This window comes from Phoca vitulina, unplaced genomic scaffold (genome assembly GCF_004348235.1).
Source record: "Phoca vitulina isolate PV1807 unplaced genomic scaffold, GSC_HSeal_1.0 scaffold7, whole genome shotgun sequence".
Lineage (NCBI taxonomy): Eukaryota > Metazoa > Chordata > Mammalia > Carnivora > Phocidae > Phoca > Phoca vitulina.
Window position 1 is genome coordinate 63,274,542 of NW_022589710.1, and position 25,427 is coordinate 63,299,968.

The 25,427-nt window shown below is 51.3% G+C and overlaps 1 protein-coding gene across 1 annotated transcript in view; it reads left to right on the forward strand.

Moving 5' to 3' along the window:
• Window positions 1-23,415, forward strand: part of CUNH14orf132 (chromosome unknown C14orf132 homolog) — a 53,016-nt gene extending 29,601 nt beyond the window's left edge. Inside the window, exon 2 of the mRNA XM_032405874.1 lies at window positions 17,890-23,415. Within this exon, the coding sequence (XP_032261765.1) occupies window positions 17,890-18,114 (225 nt within the window). The 3' untranslated portion in view covers window positions 18,115-23,415. The remainder of the gene's footprint in view (window positions 1-17,889) is intronic.
• Window positions 23,416-25,427: the final 2,012 nt, after the last annotated feature.

Genomic DNA, 25,427 nt, shown 5'->3' on the forward strand with positions numbered 1-25,427 from the left:
ATCAAATAGTACAACGCACAGCAACTAATTGAGCAGATTTTTTTAAATAAAATGCTCTATGCGAGTTGACATGCTAGACACTGGGAATTCAAAGGGAAATTAGTTCTTGTTCTTAAGAAGCTCACACTCCCTAAGAAAGATAGATCAATACTCAGCTAATTGTAATACAATGTAATATAACATGACTTAACAATGTACTATAATGTAATCTTAGTACATAGCTAACTATATTATAATGTAATCTAACATAGCATCACCTACTGCAACAAAATAACGTTAGTATACAGCTAACTATAATGGAATGTAACATAACATAAGGGCACATAATGCATGTGCACAGCTAACCTTAATATAATATAATGTAACATAATATAAAATGATAATATAATAAATCTGATGTAATAAATATAAGGCAATGTATTAAATGTTTTATCAGTTGTAGGAACAAATTAGTATGGGACCCCGGTGGAGAAAGCCATAATTCAGCCTAGAGTGACAACAAGGGTTAGGAGTTGGCAGGTGTGGATTTTGATTCCTGATCAATTCCTTGTAACTGTGCAAGTCCGGGGAAATGACTGCACCCCTCTGAGCCCCCAGTCACCCACCTCCTGCTGGGCTGGGGTGAGATTGAGGTGATACCATGAAGTGACAGCATCCAGGGCAGCCCTGTTTTGGGAGTTACTGCTCATTCCCACCATCCGGCTCAGGAGAGGCTCAGGAGAGGCTCAGGAGAGGCTTAGGAGAGGCTCAGGAGAGGAGCCTCAGGCAGTGGGGGGACAATCCAGCAAGCAGCAGAGTCCGCCGCCTGAGCAGCGAGGTGGCCGCGTGAAGACACCCAGCACATCCGGTACAGAAGGGGCGGGCAGTGTGGTCCCTGAGGGCATGGGACCTGACCCATTGCCACCCCTGGCTGCTAAAGGACTGATGTCACAGTGGCTCCGTGCTCCTGGGGGAGGCACCGAAATAAACACAGACCTCACTCTAGAAGCTCTCTGCGTGCACTTAGCACTGGTCCTGATGTCACGGTGCCCCATCACATTGGCGAATGTCACGGGTGTGACCTCTGCCTTCCTGGCCAGTTTAGACGTCCAGCAAGAGAAGTGTCTCTCCTTGTCCGGCACAGCGCTGGCTCACGGGGGTGTCCACTCAGTGTGGCCACAGAGAGGATTATGGGGTGATGCCTCTCCATCCTCCTTTTACCACCGTGTGCCTTCCTTTCTTCCCCTGTCCGCAGGCGTGGGGTGGCCCCCACCTCATGGGGCTGTTGGTAATAAAATGCGATCATGCCCTTCAAGGGCCCAACACGTCCTTGGTGTGGAGCTGGCTCTCCATAAATATTAGCTTTTATTTTTATTTCCTACGCTGTTTCTCATTAAGAACTCTTCAGCACGTGAACCGTAGCCAACACGGTGGCAAGTATGGACATGGGGCGGCTGCGTCGCCCTTAACTACAGCCAACGTGAAGAAAGACACGGCCAGATGGGCGGCTGGTCGTGTGTTGTCAATTTGATGAAAGGACAGAACTGCCTTTTTTCTTGTGCTCTTTCAACAAAATAGCCAAGTTGGAGGCCAGTTCTCTGTGGGACAGCGTCCCAAAGTAGCTCGGGGCTGGGTGACTTCATGACAAGGCTCTCGGGGTTTGGGGTGTGGGCGGGATGCTCAGTGGAGTGATCGTAGGCGGGATGCCTGATGCCCGGGACCAGGGGTCGGGGCACTCACTGCAGAGGCCGGCATGGAGTCGGGTCTGTAGCTTCAACATCTATAGGAGGCAGAACCCCTTGCTGATACCCTCTTGGGAGGGGAGGGGGGAGAAATGGATTTCCCACCTCCGAATGAGACCAAAGCAGGGTCTGTTTGCACTCTTCCTTTCTGCCTCCAGGAGAACAAGCATGTGGATGGTGTCAGGAGCGCCAGCTGGTCAGCACGGCCATGCAGAGGGTAGGCAGGCCCTGAGTGCGTTCCTCAGCAAGGCTTCTGTAGGTTTCTGTCCGCTGACACCTTGCCAACTTTACACCTTCTATGTTCCAGCCGCTGAGCACGGGGACATAGTAGAGACTGTTCATTTCCATAAGAATCATCCTGTAATATTGCTGCAAACTCCCTAATACTCAGACTATTGATTTCCATAATAATCATCCTGGAATGTTACCAGGAACCCTGTAATAGGCAGTTTGAATTCAGCCTCTGGAACTTCGGGAATGTCTAATCTATTGAAGCCTTGGTTTTACCATCTGTAAGATGGGGAAATTCCACCTCCCTGAGAGGCACTCTCTCTAACCAGGGCAAGTATGGGATGGGCAAGAAGCAAGGTGACATGAGAGGGACACGTGGTGACCCCCATGGGGCCAGGGCAACTGGCATGGGCAGTTGGGTGGCTTTTGAAGGTTTCAGCCCCCTTCACTGTCCTCGAAGGCCCGGGGCTCAGAGGCTGATGACTGACTGTGACTTCATGAATCAGGCATGAGGTGAAGGTCAAGGGCACTGAGGATGTTGAGCTGGGCTCCTTGAAATGCTGCCTCCCCTATGTTGTAGAGGGTATAAATGTTAATCGTTTTAGAGAGAAAGGCTCCCTTTATTTGGGGGTCCTTCTTCCCAGCATGTGCCATGCTGACCTTTGTGTTTACAACCTGGAAGTTGACATGGGACCCTTGATACAAACCCGCATCAAGAAGAAGTCTTCACACCTGTGCTCATTAGCATTTCTTCCAGCACATTCCCAGGTCCCAGGGAGGAAACTCACAGAGAAAGATGGAATCCTGATTCCACGTAAGACTCCACGCCCCAGAGCCTTCTGTCCTGAGCCAGGAGGATTGACTGAAATGCCTCCAGGAGCCCAGGAGGTGTGGGCCCTTTGACCAAAGAACGGTTTTCCATGTGGAGGGCACTCTGGGTGTCCTTCGAGGATTCTCCATTTACCTTGGTGATTAAACTCTAGGTGCCCAGAACCCTATAGTCTTCACCTGGTCATTTACTTTTTTTTTTTTTTTTTTTTAAGATTTTATTTATTTATTTGAGAGAGAGAATGAGACAGAGAGCATGAGAGAGGGGAGGGTCAGAGGGAGAAGCAGACTCCCCACTGAGCAGGGAGCCCGATGCGGGACTCGATCCCGGGACTCCAGGATCATGACCTGAGCTGAAGGCAGCCGCTTAACCGACTGAGCCACCCAGGCGCCCTGGTCATTTACTTTTAAAATAACTGATTTCCCTGTTCGTGTCCCATGAAGCATGGACAGCTGCTGTTTTGCTGGGTCACTGGAGAGGGACGCAGCCCACCTTCTCCCTCGGGAGCCGGTTACCGATCATGTCCTCACTCTGCTCTCTCTACCACTGGAGCCTCTCCCGTCTCCCCCCTGGAGAAGCCTGGGGCAGGTAAAATGTAAACCGTATTTGCAGAAATGCAAGTCATCCGGGAGGAGGAGACATCTATGGCATGTCACCAATAGACCCAGGTTCCAAGTTTGAGCTGGTGTGTGGATCACAGTTTTATTCCCCTGCGCACGTGAATTCTCTCGTTCGTACATTCCCTCTCTCTCCTCTCCCTCTCACACACACATACTTACAAGCTCACATGCTCACACACACCTTCCAATTCCTGTCCTTTGACAGCTGAGGGACTGACCCTGGGCAAAGTCCTTACCTCTTTCCGGAGGCAGATTCTGCGTCCGTTTTGTTGAAGGCATGAAGGAAAGCGCCCCAACTGTGCCATTGGCCATCCTAAGGTCCAAACTGAAGGTGTGCTGGGGACGAAGTTGCACGCCTTACATCCTGCTGTGGCCTCTGCCCTCAGGATGCCCCTGGGTCACCTTAATCTCTCCCCCATCCCTGCAGGCAGCTCAAGAAGTGTGGGGTAATGAGGGCCACATCGAGACACTCTGGTCTGCAGTTTGCAGACAGGCGAGCTCACTCTGAGCATTGCCTAATGTGCTGGAAAGGGGAAGCAACATCCCATAAGGTGTGGATAGTCTCGTAGAGGTTCCATCTCAACAGTCAAATTCAAGATTCCTGTGCCTGGCTGTTCCGTCCATCTTCTTAAAGGACAACGTTTGAAGCAGGACAGACACACAGGACCGTGTACAGCTTAATGTGTGTGTTCCAAGTGAGCGCATGTAACCAGCGCCCAGATCAGAATATAGCTAGCCTTCTACTCTGAAACCTCCTTGTGTCCCTCTTCCCAGCCTTCACCCCTCCGGCAGCAACCATAGGCTGAATCTGACACCAGATATTAGTTTTTCCTGGTTTTGACCTTTATAGAAATCAGGATTTCTCAATCGACACGCTATTGAGATTGGGACTGGATCATTCTGTGTTGTCAGGGGCTGTCCCGGGTGCCGCAGGATGCTCAGCAGCATCCCTGGTCTCCACCCACTAGGTGCCAGTAGCACGTCCTCCCCCCTCGGTTGTGACAATCAAAAATGCCTCCAGACATTGCCAAAAGTCCCCTGGGGGTGCAGAATTACTCCCAGTTGAGACCCGCTGAAATAAATGGAATCACATAGTATGTTCTTATTTGCGTCTGGGTTTTTTGGGTCATCACTGTGTTTGTGAGATCCATCCATGCTCTGGTGTATACCTGTGGCTCATGATTCCCGTCGTGTAGGATTCCGTTGTGTGAATACGCCCCAGTTGACATATCCATTCTACTATTGATGGGCAACTGCGCTGTTTCCAGCTTGGGGCTATTCCGCGTAATGCCGTATGGATGTGTGTGTACAAGTGTTTTTGTGAACACGCATTTGCACATCTGTTGGGTGTGCAGTCTGTTTTGTGAGGTCCTTTGCTTCCTTTCCTTCCAGTGATCATGTGGCCTCCATGCCTGCATCGTAAAGGGACTTCCTCACAAACCCCTTCAGCCTTTCCCTGGACCTGGCGGCATAGACCCCAGTGTCCTGAGCTCCATCATCTGCTGCAATCACTCCACCTAAGCCATTAACACTCCCCACACTGCCCAGTGGGGATCCCAGCCTTCGGCCAACTGGCTACAGCCCACGTCCTGCCTCCTGGTGGGGCCGGGGTGGGGGGGAAGCCTGTTGACCCAGCCCTGTAGCCAGCCCTGGGAGGTGGCACCACTCAACCTTGGGGAGCTGTGCTCCACGCCTATGGGAATGACAGCCCCAAACGTCCAGCGGGAGACCAGCCCCAGGGGACAGGGGATGGACCGTGGCTCCCGCTCTGAAGATCTTTCACATGACTGTCACTTCCCTTGATCAGAAATGTTTTCCTTGGGCGCCTGGGTGGCTCAGTTGTTAAGCATCTGCCTTCGGCTCAGGTCATGATCCCAGGGTCCTGGGATCGAGCCCCACATCGGGCTCCCTGCTCCGCGGGAAGCCTGCTTCTCCCTCTCCCACTCCCCCTGCTTGTGTTCCCTCTCTCACTCTGTCTCTCTCTGTCACATAAATAAATAAAAAAAATCTTTAAAAAAAAAAACAATGCCTATGGAACAAAGGGCGTATAATGAAAAGCAGTAATCACCTGTGCTCCCTTCCTCTTCCATCCCCACCTTTAAAAAAAAAAAAAAAAGAAAAGAAATGTTTTCCTTGGGCGCCTGGGTGGCTCAGTTGGTTAAGCGACTGCCTTCGGCTCAGGTCATGATCCTGGAGTCCCAGGATCGAATCCCTCATTGGGCTCCTTGCTCAGCAGGGAGTCTGCTTCTCCCTCTGACCCTCCTCCCTCTCATGCTCTCTGTCTCTTATTCTCTCTCTCAAGTAAATAAATAAAATCTTTAAAAAAATAAATAAAAATAAAAATAAAATAAATAAAATAAATAAATGTTTTTCTTACCGATGTTATGTGCTAACTGAAGCGGCAGGATTTGGGTGCCAGCCCTTGAATTCAAATTTCCTTCTTTCCTTCCCTCCTTCCTTCCTTCTTTCCTTCCTGTTAAAGTGACTCTGCATGAAAAGCCTGGGCACTGCAGGGGGCACAGAGAGAGTAGGAAACTCTCCAAGGCACTTATGAACCCCAGGCAGCATGCAGCGCGTGCACTCGTGTGCGCACATGCGTGCGTGCATGCGTGTGTGTGTGTGTCCGTGTACGCACACCATGTCTTATGGATGCAGTACGCAGTGCTCTGGCATTGGGGAGATGATAGGAGAGCTACAGATAAAATGCTTTGAGAACCAAAGGAAATTGAAACTTCAAGGAAAGTTTCCAGAAATAGTAGCTGGGCCTGGAAAGTTGGGTGGAATTTGGGTACGTGGAGGTCTCGGCCGGCCTCCGGGTCAGGGAAAAGTAAGAACAGCCACTAGGAGGCCAAATGGGCAGGGTGCATAGTATTTCTTCAGGTCAGGGTCCTAAGCCCTCAGCCGGCCTTTGGAGATGTCACAGTGACCTCTGCAGTGGACCACGTGCCTCAGTTTCCCTACCTGCCTTGGCCATACACACAGGAAAATCTGGGGTCCGTGGAAAGAGCCCAGGCTTTAGGACCTGACTCGGGATGGGGGCCCACCCTCACCAGCCTGGCTCTGCAGGGGGCCTCAGCTCTGGCCCGTGCAGTGGGAATGCCGGTGTCCCCCCCTGCCTCCCCCCTGCCTCCCAGGGCGTGGAGAGCACTGCATGGATCCCAGGGGCTGCAGAAGCAGCAGTAGCCTATGAGGTGTGCTTTGATTTCCTTTCTAATATGCACACTCTCTGGGGCATACATACAGCTCTGTAAGTTCCCACAAATGCACAGACGCCTGTGACCACAACCACCGTCACGATTTAGAGCCTTCCCTCACCCCAGACATTTCCTCCAGCTGCCCTTGCCGTCACCCCGCTCCCGAGGTCAGCCTGTCATCCTGCCTCCTCCGGAACATCACGGGAATGGAATCACACAGCGCGAAGCCTTTTCTGTCTGGCTTATTCATGCGCTTGAGATTTCCCCACATTGGTGTCCATCAAGAGCTGATCTATTTTTAGTGCTGAGTAGTCTTTTACTGTGTGATTGTACCACCGTTTTTTGGTTTTGTGTTTTTCTGGGCTGTTGAAAGACATTTGCGTTGCTTCCAGTTTGGGGCAGTTATGAATAAAGCTATTCTAAACATTTGCACAGATTTTTCTATGAATGTAAGTTTTCATTTCTTTGGGGGCAAATACATAGGACCAGGATTTCCAGGTTGTTTGGCAAATGTATGCTTATAAGAAACTGCCAAATTTTCCAGAACGGCTGTACCGTTTTACTTTCCCACCTGCTTTGTATTCAAGCTGTTCCACACTCTCGCCAGAACTAAGTAATGATCTTACAAAATAAATTAATTAATTAACCATTTTAGTAGGTGTACAGTGGTATCTCATGATGGTTTTATTTTACATTTCCCTAATGTTGAACATCTTTTCATGTGTCATGCTGCCTTCTGCATATCTCCTGTTCAGTGACCGTTCAGAGCTTTGCTCATTTCTCAAAGTGGGTTGTTTTCCTGTTGTTGATTTTTCAGAGTTCTTTATATAATTAAGTTACAAGTCCCTTGTCAGATATTGTACCTGTGATTTTGTAAATATTTTCTTCCAGTTGATGGCTTGTCTTTTCGTTCTCTTATCAGTGCCTTTAGCAGAGGAATAGTTTCTAATTTTGATGAAATCCGGGTCCCCGATGCTTTCTTGTATGGATTGCACTTTTGATGTTGGATCTGAGAACTCTTTGCCTACCTAACTCAAGGTCGCAGAAATTCTTCTCCTCTGTATTTTTCTGAAAGTATTCTACATTTATGTTTACATTTAGATCTGTGATCCATTTTGAGTTAATTTTTGTGTAAGGCATGAGGGTGGGGGTTTTTGGGTAATTTTTATATAAGAGATCAGGTTCTAGGGACATTTTTATTTTTATTTTTTGCATATTGGTATCCAAGTGTTCTAGCATCATTTGTTGAAAAGACTACCCTTTCTTCACTGAATTTCTTCTGAGATTTCTTTTGAAACTCAATTGACCATATTTATGTGAATCTGTCTCGGGACCTTCTGTTCTGTTTCATTGATCTATGTATCTCTTTGTTTGCAAATGATACACTGTCTTGAGAACTGTAGCTTTATAATAAGTCTGGAAATGAAGTACTACTGTGAGTTCATCAACTCTGTCCTTTCTTGGCTATATTTGGTCCTTTGTTTTTCATACATATGTTAGAATCGGCTTGTCTCTATCTACAAACACACCGGCTAGAATTTTGATTGGGATTACATTGAATCTCTACATCAATTGGGGGAGAATTCACATCTTCACAATATTGAATCTATCAGTTCATGACCGTACTCTTCTCTCAGTTCATTTAGCTATTCTTTATGAATTTCATCAGTATTTTGCTATTTTCAGCATTCAGATCATGTACATGTTTTGTTGGATTTATACTTAGTGCTTTCATTTTTTGGTGCTCTTGTAAATGGAACTTTAAAACAAATTCCAATTGTTCATTGTTTGACTATAGACATACAATTGGTTTTTTTTAATACTTTAAGTATGATGTTAGCTTTAAGTTGTTTTTTGCTGGTGTTTTTTTTGTTTTTGTAGGTGGTCTTTATCAGACTTAGAGAGTTTCCTTCTATTTCTATTTTGCTAAGAATTCTTACCATGAGTGGATGTTTAATTTTGTCAAATGATTTTTCTGCATCTATGGATACAATTATGTTTTGTTTCTTTTCACTTCTGTGAGTGTAATGAATTACATTAACTGATTTTTGAATGTTGACCCAGACCAAAAAAAAAATTACCTTTTTACGTATTGCTGGAGTCAGTTCACTAATATCTCTAATCTACTTTTTGTCTATGTTCAATTAGGATATTGATCCTCCGTTTTCTTTTCTTGTCATATCTCTGATTTCAATAGCAGAGTGGTGCTGGCCTCACTAACCTGATTTGGGAAGCATTCCATAAAAAGAGCTAAAAATGCCCTTCCGTCTTCTATTTTCTGGAAGAGATTGTATAGAGCTGGTATCATTCTTCCTTACATGTTTGGTAGAATGAGTCAGTGAGACCATTTGGAGATTTCTTTTATTCAGAAGATTTTTGCCTCGCCTTCTGCAAGCGGTGGTCCCAGCATCGGTCCCACCGTAACACCGTAGCGACGCTGTTCGGCTCTGTCCTGCACGGGCACCTCTCAGGGACGCATCTGGGCTTTTCAAAGGCTTCATGACACTTCTTTGGGTCACTCACATGCATGCACAGCACAGAGCGAGCCCAGAATGTGCACAGGTTCTATGCAGAATTAGGGGATCCTTTCTGCACTCTCTCCCCCAGGATATTCCTTGGCTCCCGAGGGCCTTCTTTCCTAACCCTCCAACTGAGAGTCTGTGTTTCTGTCAGCTTTATTGCCCTGTGTGTCACACAGCTCTGCATGGCCAGGATGCCCGCTGGGCAAAGCAGGAGACGAGAGAGAGAGAGAGAGAGAGAGAGAGAGAGAAGTGATAAAAGGAACTTCCCCACACAACTCAGACCTCGGGGACCCTTTCTTCAGTTCCTCTGGCCAGAGGGAGAAGGGTTTTCTCTTGCAATTTAGGTTCCCTGCCCCTGCCCCTGCCCACCACTGCCACAGAAGTGCATCCAGCACCTGGGGCTGGCCCAGGGGCAGCCGGAGAGAGAAAGAGAAAGAAATTGGGGATTCCCCCAAACTCTCTGGCTCCCGGGAGCCCCTCTTCCCTGCCCTCTGTCTACAAAGAGGGGGGTTCTCTAGGGCTTTTGCTGTCGATGCTTGGAGACAGGATGGAGAACCCCAGTAAGCTCAACGTGCCTGTGTCTTCAGGGCGGAAAATGGAGAAAATCACAAAAACCCCACAATGGCCATAAGAGGCGAGCAGGCCTGGCTCTGTGCCCACGCAGCAATGTCAGTGGGGACCATACTTAGAATTAGGGGCCCTGGGCGTTGAGTCCTTACAATCAGGATGCGGTACTTCACCCCCACAGCATCCCACAGGGTGGTTCCCACTATTCTCCTCATTGGACAGATCGAAACGGAGGCCCAGAGAGGGTCAGTCACTGGCTCATGGCACACAGCCAGGGCTCAGCCTTGTGCTTGATTCTCCAGTTCAACGAATTAACAGCAACCTGCCCTCCTTCATGCTGTGAGAGCTGTTGCTTTGTTCTTATCTCCGTTAAAGTGCATGACATGTCATTTTATGGCTGTGCGGTTGTCTGTATTCCTTTTAAATGTTAAGCCATTCAAGGTTTCCCCTGGGCATCCCTAGGGTCGATCTAGCACTTCCAGGTGCAGAGTAGGCCCTCAGCGTTTGTTGAATGACTAACAAATGGATGGATGGCACTCCCAGTCTATCCAGCCCTTATATTTGGACCATAGAGACCCTGCGAGAAGATAGTAAGGAGAGAAATTGTCTTTATAATGTTTGTAGGCTGGCTGGAGGCCTCCTGGAATTTTCCAGTGAACTAGGTCACCCAGAAAGCCTGGGCTGCAGATGGCGTGCTCTGGAAACACAAAACTGAGAGTGGGCCCCTTGCACAAACTCTGGAATTGTAGCTCTTTCTCAGAGTGACCACACACAGAGTTGCCAAATTTAGCAAATAAAAATGCAGGCGGCCCAGTTTGAACGAGATTTGAATGTCAGATCATTTTTCAGTACGATTTTTTGCTGTAAGTATGTCCAATGAAATATTTGGAATATACTTACAGCAAAAAATTATTTTGTTGTTGTTTCTCTGAAATTCAGATTGCACTGGGTGAGGACTTTACCTAAGGGCCTGTCTCCCAGCCCTCACCACTCGACTCTCACTTTAAGACCGTCAACACCTGACCCCGGCTTTCTCAGCATCTGGCGAGGGCTGAGCACTGAGCTTGGCCTTGGCCATCACTCATCAGAGCCGTTCCTGGGTAAGCGAGGCTCAGAGAGGGAAGAAGGGCCAGGTGTCTCAGCCCTGAGCAGCACCAGAGTGCCACCACCCAAGGGAGACGGGGACAATATGGATGTTTCTACCCTCGTATAAGTTTAACTTTGAAACGCACAGTCCAGGAGCATCAGATCCATGTGGCTGGGATGCCCCAGGGACCCTGCGGATGGATGGCCTTCTATGGGAGGAGGGTCTGGTGGAATCCAGCAGGAAGCCAGCAAGCCCACTTCCCAGAGCCTCCAGCAACAAACACCCATTGTCTCTCTCGTCCCCTCCCCTGAAGCATTGGCATTATTCTGGAAACGTCTGCCAGAGCCACCTCTGGTTACCAGGCTTTGAAGATTTCCCTTTGAAAACATTTTCTCTTCCTTCCTCTGGAGACGCCCTGCTTCGGGGAGATCTATCTAACCTCTCTCTTCTTGGCAGGAACAGATGGGGACCCAGGCGGGGGAGCTGGCAGGCCCACAGTGCTGATCATAACCCACCTCGTCTGTGACCCACTGCAATGCTCAAAACATTGCTCTTAATGTTAGAGGTTGAAAAATACTGAAAAGTAACAGACGCCCATGTGCCCAGTGACCAGAAGAGACTCTTTTTAATATTTCATCCTGTTTGCTCATCTTTTCTTAGAGTGAAATATTATAGACAAAACCAGTCTCCTTTGCCCCTAACCCTTGTCTTCCGAGGCAGCCGCTATGGTGAGCCTGGCTCATACATTTATAACCCTTGACTTCATATGTGCGGATCCATGCATAATATAGAGTATTTTGTAGGCATGCTTTTAATGTCAGGGATGCTATCTGACTTTATTTGGTGACTTCCCTCCCTGCCCCCCAACCACAGAAAGCGTTTTGCACCTGCTGCCCACCCCCCATCTGCGAGGCAGCGTTTGGTATTTCCCCTGTGTTTCTGGGGGAAACCTGAGCTTGGACAGGTTAGGTTAAGAAATGGGCCCTGACCGCCCAGCCGGGAAGTGCTGGCTCTAGGCTGAATCTTAGCGTGCCTTCAGAATTCTTGGCTGATGGTCCTGGAATTCGTTTGTTCACCCTCTATCTTCTGAGCACCTGCTCTGTTCTAGGCCTTGGGGATGCTGCGGGAAACCGGGAAGGCTCCTGCTCTCCTGAAAGTTACCGTCAGGAAGCACAGCCTTGATGGACAGCATGGACCTTGAAAGTTGACCTGTCCTGGTATCCCCTCTTCAACAAGCCAACAGGCTTTTTTCTGACCTGGCCATGACCACCTCCTCTGCTGGGGAAATGAGCTCTCCCCTCCTCCAGCCCCCGCCCCACCCTGTGACTCAGCAGCAAGATGCCCAGGATCTGGTTATGCCTCCCTGGACCTCTCTCTTCTGCAGGGTGTGAAGTTAGAGGTCTTCACCCCCAGATCTGCTCTGAGCTGAAACCTCATCCAAGGGTTCCACTCCCAGGGGGCTAGGACCACACCTGCCCACTGGTGTGAGAAAGCCTAGTTGTCACTCAGTGGGGAGGGGCCTCTCCAAGGGACCTTCCAGATGCTTCTCTCACCACCCGCTTCTGGGGTGACTCAGCCACCATCCCTCATTCTGACCACGAGTCCTCCTGTTCAGCTCTTTCCAACTTCCAAATAACGCAATCGAGGCTGACCTTTTTGTTTGTTGTTTTCTATTCATGAGATTTTTGCTGTTTAAACTTGTTTTCACATCTATGGACACTTTGAACATAGAATCTGTTTTACAAAGGAAAAAAAAACCATCAAAACCACCAAACACCTGAGCCAGATAGATCCAATGACAGTGCCAGCCAGACTTGGAGCATCTCTCAGCCTAAACATAAGTTGGGGAGCAGGGGGGCTGTCTCTTGCACCTGCAAGAGAGTACCTGATTAATTGATCGCATAAAAGCACACATCTGGAAACACCAGGGTCCCCATTCCCTCCCTTCAGCTTAAGTAGTTGGGTAAGAGATGCATGCAAGGCTCCTGGTTTTGAATTTCTACAAGAACAATAAAAGGAAAGAATATGAGGAATTACTGAGTGACTGTCTTGGACCACATTTTATCATCTGTGATTTTATTTCCTCCTTGCAAGAATCCTGCTGGTTCCACTGAAGATAATGAATTATCTTCATTACTTACAGGCAAGTGGGTTAAAGGACGCACCCCAGCTCTACTATACTCACCCCCTGACTCTACTGTGCTCACCCACCTTGGTGAAGCAGGATTCACCTCTGAGTCTGTCTAGCACCAGAACCCACCCTCGTCCCCACACTCAGAGGCAAGAGCATCCATCAGACACCAGCCGTGGTCTCTGGCTTAGGTGCAGGGCAGAGGGGGGGCTCACTCTGTGGAGAATGCACTGTCCCCCACGGGGGTCTCTGCGATTGGGTTGATGAAGAAGAGCTGGTGGGGAGCCCTTCTGCTGACTTCAGTTCATTAATTCTACAGGGTCGTGTTTGTCACCTTTTTTGTGTTAACAATGGGGCTGAGAGAGCTTGAGATGAGTAGGTCACAATGCTTGCCTTCCAGAGAGTTCCCTGTATAGCGGGAGACCAACCTCCAATTAGGTGAGGCTCTGGATATGTCACCTGATGAGACAAAGAGACTTTGCAGGTATGATTAAGGTTAAGGATCTTGAGATCAGGGGCAACTGGGTGGTGCACCAAGTTAAGCGTCCGACTCTTGGTTTTGGCTCAGGTCATGATCTCAGGGTCGGGAGATCGAGCCCTCGTCGGGCTCCATGCCCGGGGGGAGTCTGCTTGAGATTCTCTCTCTCCCTCTGCCTCTGCCCCTCCCCACCATGGGCTCTCTCTCCCTCTCTCAAAAAAATAAATCTTCAAAAAAAAAAAAAAAAAAAGGATTTTGAGATCAGAGATGATCCTGGATTATCCAAGTGCGCCCAGTATAATCACCAGGGTCCTCATAAGGGGGAACTGGGAGGGTCAGAGAGAGGTTGGAAGATGCCACACTGCAGGCTTGGGAGACAGAGGACGGGGCCACAGGCCAATGTGGGCACCTCTGGAAGCTGGACGAGGCAGGAGTACAGTGAACACCTTGGTGGTAGCGCGGGGAGACCCGTGTCAGACTTCCAACCTCCGGGCCTAGAAGGGAATAAATGTGTGTTCTTTTAGGCTACTACGTTCGTGGCAACTCGCTAAGGCCACCATAGGAAACTAACACAGGGACACTAACTGCGAGCAGGGGAGCAGAGCGTGAGAAGGGGCACAGGGTGGAGGGGTGCTGGGTGGAGACCTGGTGGACGGCAGCGGCCCCCAGGCAGGGTGGTGGTGGGGCCAGGTGCACCTGGGGCTGCTCTCTCTTCCCTGCCCAGAAGCTCCATCCAGTGTCCCCTTTTCCCCCACTGATTTGATGCAAATACCCATTGACCTGGCCCACCCAGGAGAGAGGGGAGGGGGCACAGGTCTCGCCCCAGACCTTAGCAGGTCCCACGGCACAGGGCAGTGGAGGGAGGGCCTCTGCCCAGAAACCCAGCAGGGCCCTGAGAGGTGGCCACTGACAGAGGACTGGAGCGCGGGTTAACTCTGGGGCCCAGGGGCCCAGGGGCGGCGGCTGCGGACCGAGTCCAGGCGCGTGGGGCGGGAGAAGGTGCAGCTTCCTGCCCTGGCCTGAGCCCCCCTCTCTAAGATGCTACCAGCAGAGTTTCTGTGGCCTCACCACAGTCCTGCTTCCGCTGTGGGCGGTCAGAGGAAGACCCTAGAGAAGGGTGGGCCCTGTGGGGTGGCCGGAGCGCTGGCTGGGGGGGGCGTGGGGGAGAGGACCTGTGGCCCTCCATGAACCCCGCAGGTGGCAGGTGGACGTGGGGGCTGCAAGGAGAGGCCAGAGAGGCTGTCAGCCAACGTAGGAGTGACAGCCATTTGAGTCGAGAGAGGCTGTTATTCATCAGTCAGCGGCCAGGTTTTTATTAGGCACCACTGTATGCCGGACCTGTGCAAGGCTCTCGGAACCCCATGAGGAGAATAAGCAGATCGGGTCCCGCCTCCCGGAGCTTGGCAGGCCACTGGGGAAGCAGACAGGAGGAACTGTGTCTCAGGACAGGTGCCCGTGAGGCGAGGACGCGGTCTTGGTGACACCCGGGAGAGAGGGCTCCGGTGGAGAGGACCATTGGCTGAGACCCAAAGCAGGACTGGGTTTCATGGGAAGGCCCTGGACCCAGAGGCTCCGCCGCCTGCCCAGCCACGCCAGCCCCTCGACCCCCCTTGGGCTCCCTGTGCCTGTGACGGCTGGGACCCAACCCTCTGCGTCACCAGCTGGGGACCAAGAGGGAGTCACAGCTCGTTCTTTAAACTCTTAGTTGTATTTCTCATAGAATGCATGTCAATTGTTATTCTCATTTGTGTTTGTCCTGATAGCTATTCATATACACTAAATACGTCCGTTGAACTCACCATATTAATTTTATATAGGGCTAAACCGTAATAGACGTTTAAAAAGGGACACATTTATACATGCAGCGCTGGCTGTATCCTTACTCCCTGAGCACGGCCCTGTGAGCAGCGACCCCCGAGGCTCAGCCCCTGGACTCTCCCGAGATCACCAGTGACCCTGCTCTCACTACACCCCCAGGTTGAGAGCTGGCAGGTCCCCACCTAAATAAAGGACAGAGCTGTGTCGTGGATGAAGTGCCAAGCTCCTCTGAGCGAGCCCAGAGAGGCTGCTCTTCTCAGCCAAGCAGGTGCTCCACAGAGGCTGCGGGGATTCAGGCCGGCCAAGCACAGAGCTGCCTGAAGGTAGCCTCCCTCGGTCGATCCTGATGGTTCGTGTTCCCATCAGATGTGCTCCCTTTCTTCTTCCCTGCCTGCTCTCCTCTGGCCTCTCCTTCCTCGTCCCGGCTCTCATTCCCCCATCCCCATGAAAGCAGGGGCCTCACCTGTCTTGCTCACCACTGTGTCCAGAGTCTGGGACTCCGACACCTAATCCGTACACCCTTCGTACGTATTTGTCAGATGAATGGCAGAGTGAAGTGGCCCCCGATTTGCTCCCCTGAGGTCCAAGTCTTTCTGGGGACAGTGATCTTTACGTCTCCAAGCCCCAACACGGAGTCTGAGCCCAGAGTCGGGGTGACTGTGCGCGGAGCGAGAAGCTCTCAACCCTGACTCCACCACAAATTCGCGCTGTAGTCTTGACTTCTGCTTACCCATCTGTGAAATGGGGATATAGTGGTCTCCGACAGGATAGCTGAGTGGTGAATTGTAAAATCTCTTGCACATCCCCTGAGTATGACAGGGCCTCTGTGCTGGTAGGAATAAGTGCTTAATAAATGTGCGCTGAAGGAAAGCTTAACTGTTCAGTGTTCATTCACTCGGGTGCCATTCAAAACACACACCGTGGGCCTAATAGATGCCAGAGCCAGCCCTGTAACCTAGGGCACATCAGCCCCTGGGGTGGTCTGGCTGCATGAAGGGTCACCCCCTCCTTTGAGTAGCCCACCTCCCCACCCCCAGCCTGGAGCCTTTACTCTGATCTCTGGAGTGCAAACGTGCTGACATCCTTATGCGTGAGGCTTTGGGAGTTAGAATCACTCTTCTGGGGAGTGTGTCTTTGTGCACCAGGAGCTCTGAAGAATTCATACGCATTGACTCAGAAGTTCCCTGTCTGGGAATCTGCCACAATAAATAAAAATGCACGTAGAAGCACGTATGTACACCCAAATGCAGGTATAGGGTGTTGATTGGTGCATTATTTTAAAAAAAAATTTTTTATTATTAACATATAATGTATTATTTGTTCCAGGAGTACAGGTCTTACACAATTCACAGCGCTCACCACAACACATACCCTCCCCAGTGTCCATCACCCAGTCACCTCATCCCCCCACCCTCTCCCCTCCAGCAACTCCCAGTTTGTTTCCTGAGATTGAGTCTCTTATGGTTTGTCTCTGTCTCTGATTTCGTCGTTTTGTTTTTTTCCCCCCTTCCCCTATGATCCTCTGCCTTGTTTCTTAAATTCCTCGTATCAGTGAGATCATATAATAATTGTCTTTCTCTGATTGACTTATTTCACTTAGCATAATACCCTCTAGTTCCATCCACATCGTTGCAAATGGCAAGATTTCATTTTTTGATGGTTGCATAATATTCCATTGTATATATGTACCACTTCTTCTTTATCCATTCATCTGTCGGTGGACATCTTGGCTCTTTTCAGTTTGGCTATTGTGGACATTGCTGCTATAAACATCGGGGTGCACGTACCCCTTCGGATCACTACATTTGTATCTTTGGGCTAAATACCCAGTAGTGCAATTGTTGGGTCGTAGGGTAGCTCTATTTTCAACTTTTTGAGGAACCTCCATACTGTTTTCCAGAGTGGCTGCACCAGCTTGCATTCCCACCAACAGTGTAGGACGGTTCCCCTTTCTCCACATCCTCACCAACATCTGTCATTTCTGGACTTGTTAATTTTAGCCATTCTGACTGCATTATTTATAAAAGGAAAAAACCAAAATTTCTGAATCTCCAATTGTAAGGGGATGGTTAAATTGCGGTTTTATTTGTGGTAGAATAATATACAATGGGTAAAATGGTGTTTTGATGGAATTTTTATACAAAATTTTATATAAAACCACATGTTTAAACGTGTTCTCTCTGTCCCTCACACACACGTACACACACTCACATTGGAAAAAGGTGCAAAAGGAAAATATCTCAGTGTTAATAGTGATTATCCTAAAGCAGCGAGGCTGATTCTCATTTTTTCTTTTTCCTCTTTTCTATTTCCTTAAAGTTCTGTGCTGAGCATTGTGACTTTACAAAAAGAAGAGGAAGGAAGGCATTTTACAGCCCATGCTGGGGTGGAGGGCCCGGCCGTGAGAGGGGGTCTGTAAGTCCCAGCGACTACCCGCAGCTGTGGATGAGCTATGTGCCTTAACGCTTCCATCTGCGAAATGGGCATGAGGGTGTCTGCCTCCAAGTGTTGCCGTCTCTACTAATTTTTGTAGCTTAAAATAGGCACTGTCCATGATAACAAACAGAAGGAGAGCCCTGTGAGATGCTGTGTCTGAGCACAGGGTTGCTTGACCCGGCAGATGTCCCTCTGAAAGGCGGTTCCTCCCGAGGCCCGTGCGCCCAGGTTAATTCTCTCTCTCCCTCTCCACAGCTGCCCATGATGGGAGGCGCCTTCATGGACTCGCCCAACGAGGACTTCAGCACAGAGTACTCCCTCTTTAACTCCTCCACCAACGTCCATGCGGCCTCCAACGGCCAGGGCCAGCTGGAGGAGCCTCCACGGTCCTCCAACGACGCGGTCTTGCTCTGGATTGCCATCATAGCAACACTGGGGAACATTGTGGTGGTTGGGGTGGTGTACGCCTTCACCTTCTGAGGTTCGGGGCGCCCGCGAGCTCCAGGCCGGCTCACCCCGTGCTGGGCTCACAGCAGGGTGAGGCTTTGTTTGGGGCATCGGCGCTGTTGGCCTTTGGCTGTGCCCACCTTCTGGAACCAGAAGTTCTGACCACGCGCACGTCCTCTCCAGGGGCAGCAACCATGCATCAGGAATTCCCCCAAGCAGCCCTGATTTCCAACGTTCTGTGCTGTGGTCAAGCTGATCCAGAAAACGGGAGTGTGAGCTTCCAGTCCCTGGAGGCGTGATGGGGCAAAGCCTTCGCGAGGAGCAAATTGGGGAATTTTTTGAAACTGTATTTTAAGAACGTAAGACCAGTGGAAATAGCCGGTTAGGTGTGAAATATGGACATGGGGTGACGATCGCTTGCTGGCCGTAAATAATCACGTATGTGTCTTGTTTTTATGCCAACTTACCGCACCTGGTGTGTGGGGTGCCAGGGGAGAGCAGCCCTCAGAACTGGAACGTTCCCAGCCCAGCCTTGGTCTCCCACTCAGCCCTTTGGAATAGGGTGGTCGTGACCTGGGCCATAGAACGTTCCTCATTTGACTTGGACAGGGCACCTTTGTCATCAGACACTTGGCCCCTTTTGAGACCCAGATGCATCGGGCAGTCCAAGGACAGGGGGATGACTGGTGATGGGGTGGGATTTCCATGGGTAGGGGGTTCTCTGCCGGACGGACTTGCTCTTCTTTTTCAAAAGAGAAGAAGCGCCTTTAAACTGTAGATCTGCCATGTGGTCAAGTCTTCGGACCAGCCGCCAGAAGATGCTCTCTCCTCTCTGAGAAATCTCGGGATTTTAGAGATGGCAGGCTCACGCCCACCTGATCTTCCGACAGCCGGGAGGGAGAGGCGCGGTTTGCCGTTGAACACAGGGCAGGTGTCTGCAGCGGTCAGAGCAGGAGGGACGTTTCCTGACTCAGCCGGGGGCTCTCTCAGCCCCAGTGAAGCACTCTCTCAAGCAAATCCCTGCTTCTCAGCTGCCCTCGGGGAGAATGCCCAGAGAAAGGGTCTGGAAGCTGGGTGCCAGGGGGGCCAGGTGCTCAGACACCTGCATTTTACACTGGGTCTGGCTCCCGGGTTCTCTTGCAGGCATGAATGTGCTCTGTCCGAGTCAGCCTCCTTAACCTTCCTCCGAGTCAGTGGCTGTGGGGAAGGGGGTCCTGGCAAGTAAGGGAGCCTCCCGCGCAGACCAGCACAGGATGGGACGTGCTGGGGGAGAAGGACTCGCTCTTCTGTCCTTAGGAAAGGCGCCTGCATGGTACACCCCCCTTCCCCAGATAGCTGCCCTGTGCCGAGCAGAGTGGGAGAGCCTCACACGCAGGCTCCCTCGCTTGCAGGCCAGGAGTGGCTTTCTCCGTGCTTTCTCCCCGTGCTGTGCGAAAGAAAATAAATGGTCTAAACTTTCCCTCTGTGGTGGGGAAACTGAAAAGACTGGGTGGGAAGCCCTGGTGCTGTTTGGGGACAATTGCAAAAAGGCTGATTATGTCCCTGTGGTCTCAGGAGACATGGCTGTTTCTGAATGGCAGGCACAGGGACATCTTAATTGTCCAGAGGCAGCCACCCATCTGTGAGGTTGGCGCCGGGCTACTGTGCTAACAGGATCTCCAGCCCGACCTCCAGACTGTGTCCTCAGATGGCCACCAGCTCCTCTGAGCCACATCTGTCACTGCAGCCATGCATGCATGCCCGGCAGCTTCGGCTCAAGTGGAGGTCGTGAGTGCAGAGATGGTGTGACCTTTGCAGAGAGGGAGAAGGGATGGGGGACCTTCGGTTCAGGCTCCTTCTGGAATCACTGACAGGGCTGTGCTCTCAGCAGGACCAGACTGGGCGGGGGGGTGGGGGAGCTGGGCTGGGTGGTCAGCCGTTGCACGCCCATCATCCCCGCTGCTTCCTGAGCAAACTCTTCCCTGTCTCAACCCCCATGTGTGCCCCATGAGCAAGGGCTTTCTGAGACAGGTGTCTTCATGAGAACCCAAGGAGGAGGTCGAGAGCCAGGGTGGGGAGGAGCCTAGGCGATGCCTGGTGTCTTTGTGGGGGTCACTGCAGCCCAGATATTCTGAGTCCTTACCTTCTGACCCCGCATCCCCGAAGGAGCCCTGTAGAGAAGTAGGTGGCAGCTCCCTGTTCTCCAAATGGCCTGTGGGGATGGCAGTGGGAGGTCTAGAGGGTTCTGTGTGCCGTGACCGGGGAGGGGAGGAACGTGTGGTCCCAGCTCCGAGTATCCAGGGCAGCCCCAGCGGGCTGGGGATTCTCTGGGTAATTCTGAGCGCAGGGGTCTCCCCCACGAAGGCTCTCTCTTCCCCTCGCGTAAATGCCAGTTAAATTCAACTTTCAAGGAGTTCTCCCTCTTTGGTCAGGGCCACAGACACAGGGCCTGGAGACCTGGGCCATCTTGTCCAGACTTTACCTTTGGCGATTATAGTGACTTGCTCAGGGTCACTCCATCCCAGTCTCCTACAGTGTTTTGATCTGGTTTTTCCCCCCATCACTTAGGTAACAACGAGGATAGATGTGCACGTGAATGTCCAATGAAGGGTAAAGGACAGATTTCCAGCCAGAGGGTGTGCTGTGATGTCCCTTCTGCCTTACTCAGCGGGGCTCTGTCTTGGATGTTAGGTAACGGGCAGGAGGCACCATCTGAGCATTGTGTCCAGGCACCGTGCTGGGCCCACATGTGCGTGTTTAATCTATACGATCACCTTACAGCATCCTTGCTCCAATACATATGGAACCAGAAGCTCAGGGGAGCAGAGTAACTTGCCCGAGGCCACACAGCATGAAAGTGACAAGCTGGGATTGGAGTCTGGACCCTCCGGCTCTAAAGCCAGCCTCTTTCTGCCACACCATGCTGCATTCACTGGCTGGGGTGGCACCTCCAGGGCACATTTAAGCCAGGCTCTGGGTCTACAGAGGCCATTCCTCGAGGTCCCATGTCCTGGTGTGGCCCCGACCAGCTCTGGCTTCCTCCACAGGCAGAAGTCTGACTATCCTCAGAATAGGGCAGGCTCGTCCCCCTGCCCATTGCCCTCTCTCTGTCCAAGCTTCAGGGATGGTGGTCCCTGTCACCTGCCCCTCTCTTCAAAGCTGAACGCAAGTGTGTTTGTGTGGCCAGAGACGTTACCAGAGGGCAGCTTTCTTGGGATACATGCCGAAGGACCCTGGCCAAGACCCGGAGCCCAACAAAGGGGCCCACCCAAGGAGTGAGGCTCATGCAGCCAGATTGCCGGGGAGAGTCGGGATGGTCCGTGTGGTAGGTGAGGCTCCAGCCCAGGCTCAGGCCTCCTGTTGCGCCCCAGGACTCTCCTGAGCAGGCAGGACGGATGCTCCTCTCTCACACCCCAGCCTGGGGCTCCCATCTGGCTTCTCCTGGGTGAGGTTGGCCCCAGAGCCCACCTTGACTTAATGAGCCAACGCTGAGGAAGAAGGGGCTTGCCTCTTCAGTAGCTGCTCTTCAGAGAAGGGGTCCTGTGTTTGCTGGAATGTTCTCCCTCCTTGGCCCTCCACGTGCCTCCCCATCTTCCCTCTGCAAGCCATAGGTGCCGCCTACCCGTGTTTGTCTGCATGTGGGACACGTGCTTTAGGAGGGCTGGAGATGCTGTCACCGGAGCTTGGGAGGAGAGGCCGGAGGACGCGTTAGGCAGGTGTGTCCCGAGGGGGTTCCACCTCCTGTGTGGGCCCGGGCAAGGTGATCACTCGGCTGTCCTTCCCTTTTCCCTGAGATCCAGGTCAAGAGGCAGATGAGATTCCCCTCCAGAGAGAGACAGTTTACCTCCTTTCAGGAGATCCCCGGGATCAGAGGGAGAAAGTTAGGGAGGGCAGACTAGTACCACTTGGCTGGAGAGGCAATAAGCCATTTTCCAGCCTGTTCTAAATGGAAGGCCTGGCTGCCGGCCAGACCACTAGCATATGTCGGAACCCCTCCCTGGAGACTGGAGAGACTTGGCCGTCATCTGTCCTGCTGCCTGATTCCCTCCAAACAAGTGCTCCTGTCTTTCTTCAGGAGCATGACCTTCTTTCATCATTAGCAGTGATATCATTAATAATTATTATCCTTACTGTTGTCATCTATCGTGCATCTTCCTTGTGCTGTGCTCTGTTTGTATCCCATTTACTTCTCCACTCACCCCTCGGAGGCAGAAGTGAGGTGTGGAGAAGTGCATGTTAATTATTGTCCCATTTTTCTGTTGAGAAAACTGAGGCTGGGCCAATGGGCCTGAGAACCCACATCTAGAGAGCTGGGATTCGGATCCACCCCTGCTGGCCCTCCAGGCTGGATGGCTACCCTGTGTCTCCCTGTGCGCACACTCTCCACGGTGAGCCCTCTGGAACGGACCGTCCCAGGAACGGGGACTCTGAGGCTGGGGCTGTTTGGGTCCCGGATCGCGGAGTTCAAGTGTAGGTCCTGGAAGGGGGCCGGAGCAGTGCACACGTGTTTAGCAGTCTGAGAAACTCACAGAGGTAAAGAGGCATTAGAGAGCTTCCAATCAGGACCTGTAATATTGGGGAGGGCAAATGGGGCCACAAGGGAAAGGAAGGGAGACCTGGCAAGTCTCCAGCTGCCTGGTCCAGAACATCATCTCCCAGCCTGCTGTGCCGTCACCGGGGAGCGCAGGGATGGCCCTGGATTACCAGCACCAGCCCTGGGATGGGCATCGCGCTACCTTCCAGCTGTCACTCGGCCCCCTGCACCATGTCCTGGCACCTGCCCGTTGAGCATCCCCAGAGCGAGTCCTAGGTGGGCTGGGCTGCCCTGAAGGGACGACCAAGAAGCTGTGCTCAGGGGGCCAAAGGCAGCAGTCAGAGCCTGAGTGCCCTGTAGTGGCCTGCCCCACGGGCCCCTGGCCTCTGTCATCAGTGACAAGGACACAAGACAGGCTGGCTGAGCTGACAGCTGAGAGCCCAGAGGGACGGGAGTTCATCATCTCCAAGCGGAAAAAAGGAGCCTCTCCGAGAAACTCAGGTCATCCGCATCAAGCAGCAGCGAGATGTTCCCAGAAAATCACTTCTGAGATGAGATCTTGGCCATTTTCTTTCCCCTTTTTTGGGGGGTGTGACAGGGGACAAAACAGTGCAAAACACAGGGACTGCGGAGAGGAAGGATTCCCCCAGAGTGAGAAAAGGGTAGCTGTCAGGAGTTAATGGAATGGAATGGTCGAAAGTACAGAAAATTGACATCAATTTTAGAATGTAAGTCTGTGTTGTTGTTCTGAGTCACTGGGAAAGTCATAATTTTTTTTTATCAAGAGAGATAATAAGGGGTGCCTGGGTGGCTCAGTCGTTAAGCGGCTGCCTTCAGGTCGGGTCATGATCCCAGGGTCCTGGGATCGAGCCCCACATTGGGCTCCCTGCTCAGCGGGAAGCCTGCTTCTCCCTCTCCCACTCCTCCTGCTTATGTTCCCTATCTCGCTGTCTCTCTCTCTGTCAAATAAATAAATAAAATCTTTAAAAGAGAGAGAGAGAGATAATAAAAGCAGAGGAATCCCTCGGAGAGGCAGGACAGGCTGCACAGTACCCAGGATGTACCCCGTGCCCATCTTTTGGCCGCGGTGCAGCCTTGCACCTGCCAGAATCTATCCAGATGCTTTTTTTTTTTTAAAGATTTTATTTATTTATTTGAGAGAGAGAATGAGATAGAGAGAGAGAGCATGAGAGAGGGGAGGGTCAGAGGGAGAAGCAGATTCCCCGCTGAGCAGGGAGCCCGACGCAGGACTCGATCCCGGGACTCGATCCCGGGACTCCAGAATCATGACCTGAGCCGAAGGCAGTCGCTTAACCAACTGAGCCACCCAGGCACCCCCTATCCAGATGCTTTAATGAGGCTCCATCCTCTGCCTCTGGGTCCTTTTGCCAGCTGACTTCCCGCCTTCCCAGAAGGAGGGCTGAGACCCCTCCTGCCTTGGGAATAAATCCTGACAGATACACAAGGCATATTTGCAGGGAACTTGTGTGCACAACAGTTGGGGAAATCCAGAGCCCTTATTCATCACCGAGCCCCTCCATGTGGCTAAGCAGCCACCAGCGACCCCTGTGTCCATCCCACCAATGTCTTAAGGAACGAAAGAATCACTGCACTTACGGTTCAAAGCATTATCCCAACAATCCAGATGATTCTGACCAGGGCTCTGTAAGCTGGTAGGAAGGGAGTTTCCAAACTTTTACACTTAAGGGGACGGAGTCTCTGAGGGTTTTGTGGGAGTTTGCCAGCTCAGGCTGGTCGGCAGGAGACTGGGGTCTTGAGCCCAGGGCATCTATGTAGCAACGTTTCTGAACCATTAGGCAGGGGTTCTCAACCTTGGAAAATTCTGTCCTTCAGGGGACCTTCAGCAACGTGGAGAGACAATTTGGTTTTCACAGCTTGTTGGGGGTCAATGTTCTACTGGCATCTAGTGGATAGAAGCCAGCGAAGCTGCTGAACACCCCCCAACAACAAAGAATTAATGATCTGACCCCCAAACACCAATAGCGCTGAGGTGGGGAAACCCGGTACCAGGCAATGCTCTCTCTGAATCCAAAACTGTGGGTGTTTTCCAAAGCTCCCCTTTTCCCCATTTGTGAGTCATGGAATAAATCAGAGTTCTTCTGAGCAGCGGTGGTGATCATGGTTGCTGCCCCGAGTTCCGATAATCCCAGCGGAGGGCAGTGGTCTGCAGCTTAGCAAGTCCTTTGGGTATCCACGGACTCTCCATGCCCACCACCTTGGGCTTTCAAGGGGAGACTCACCCGGAGGGAGGAAGCCCTACAAAGTGGATGGGAAGGCGGGGCTGAATTTGTCCAGGTAACTGTGGTCTCTGGGACCTAGAGGGAACCTGACCTCTGCCATGCATCTGAGCAGCACTGCTGGGGTGGGGGGGGGGGGGCGCGGGGGGGGGGGGGGGGGCAGAGGGGAGCTTAGAAGGGATGAGGATGGGAGGGGCTGCCTCAGAGTCTTTGGGCAAACCTTTATCTTAACCTTGTTTTTGACTCTTTTCCATGTGCCCCACTCCGTTCCCCGCCCCCCACCCCCACCGGCTTGAAGGCATATTCACACTTTCTGCTATTCAACGTTTTACGGAAACCTTACTCTGGTAACAAGCCACCCTCCAGAGACCAGTTCTTCATGCAGAGAGAATCAGAAACATTTCTGTGTCTGACAAATGTTTTCATAATCAACTTGTAAGTAGTTTACTTGATTAAAAAAAAAAGGCATTTTAACTATTCTTGTAATCCTTTGCTACTCAAGCCCCCTGGTTTCGCGATGAGATCACTAACTTTTACTACAGTGAATAGGCGATTTCTTAATGTAGGGCTTCTAT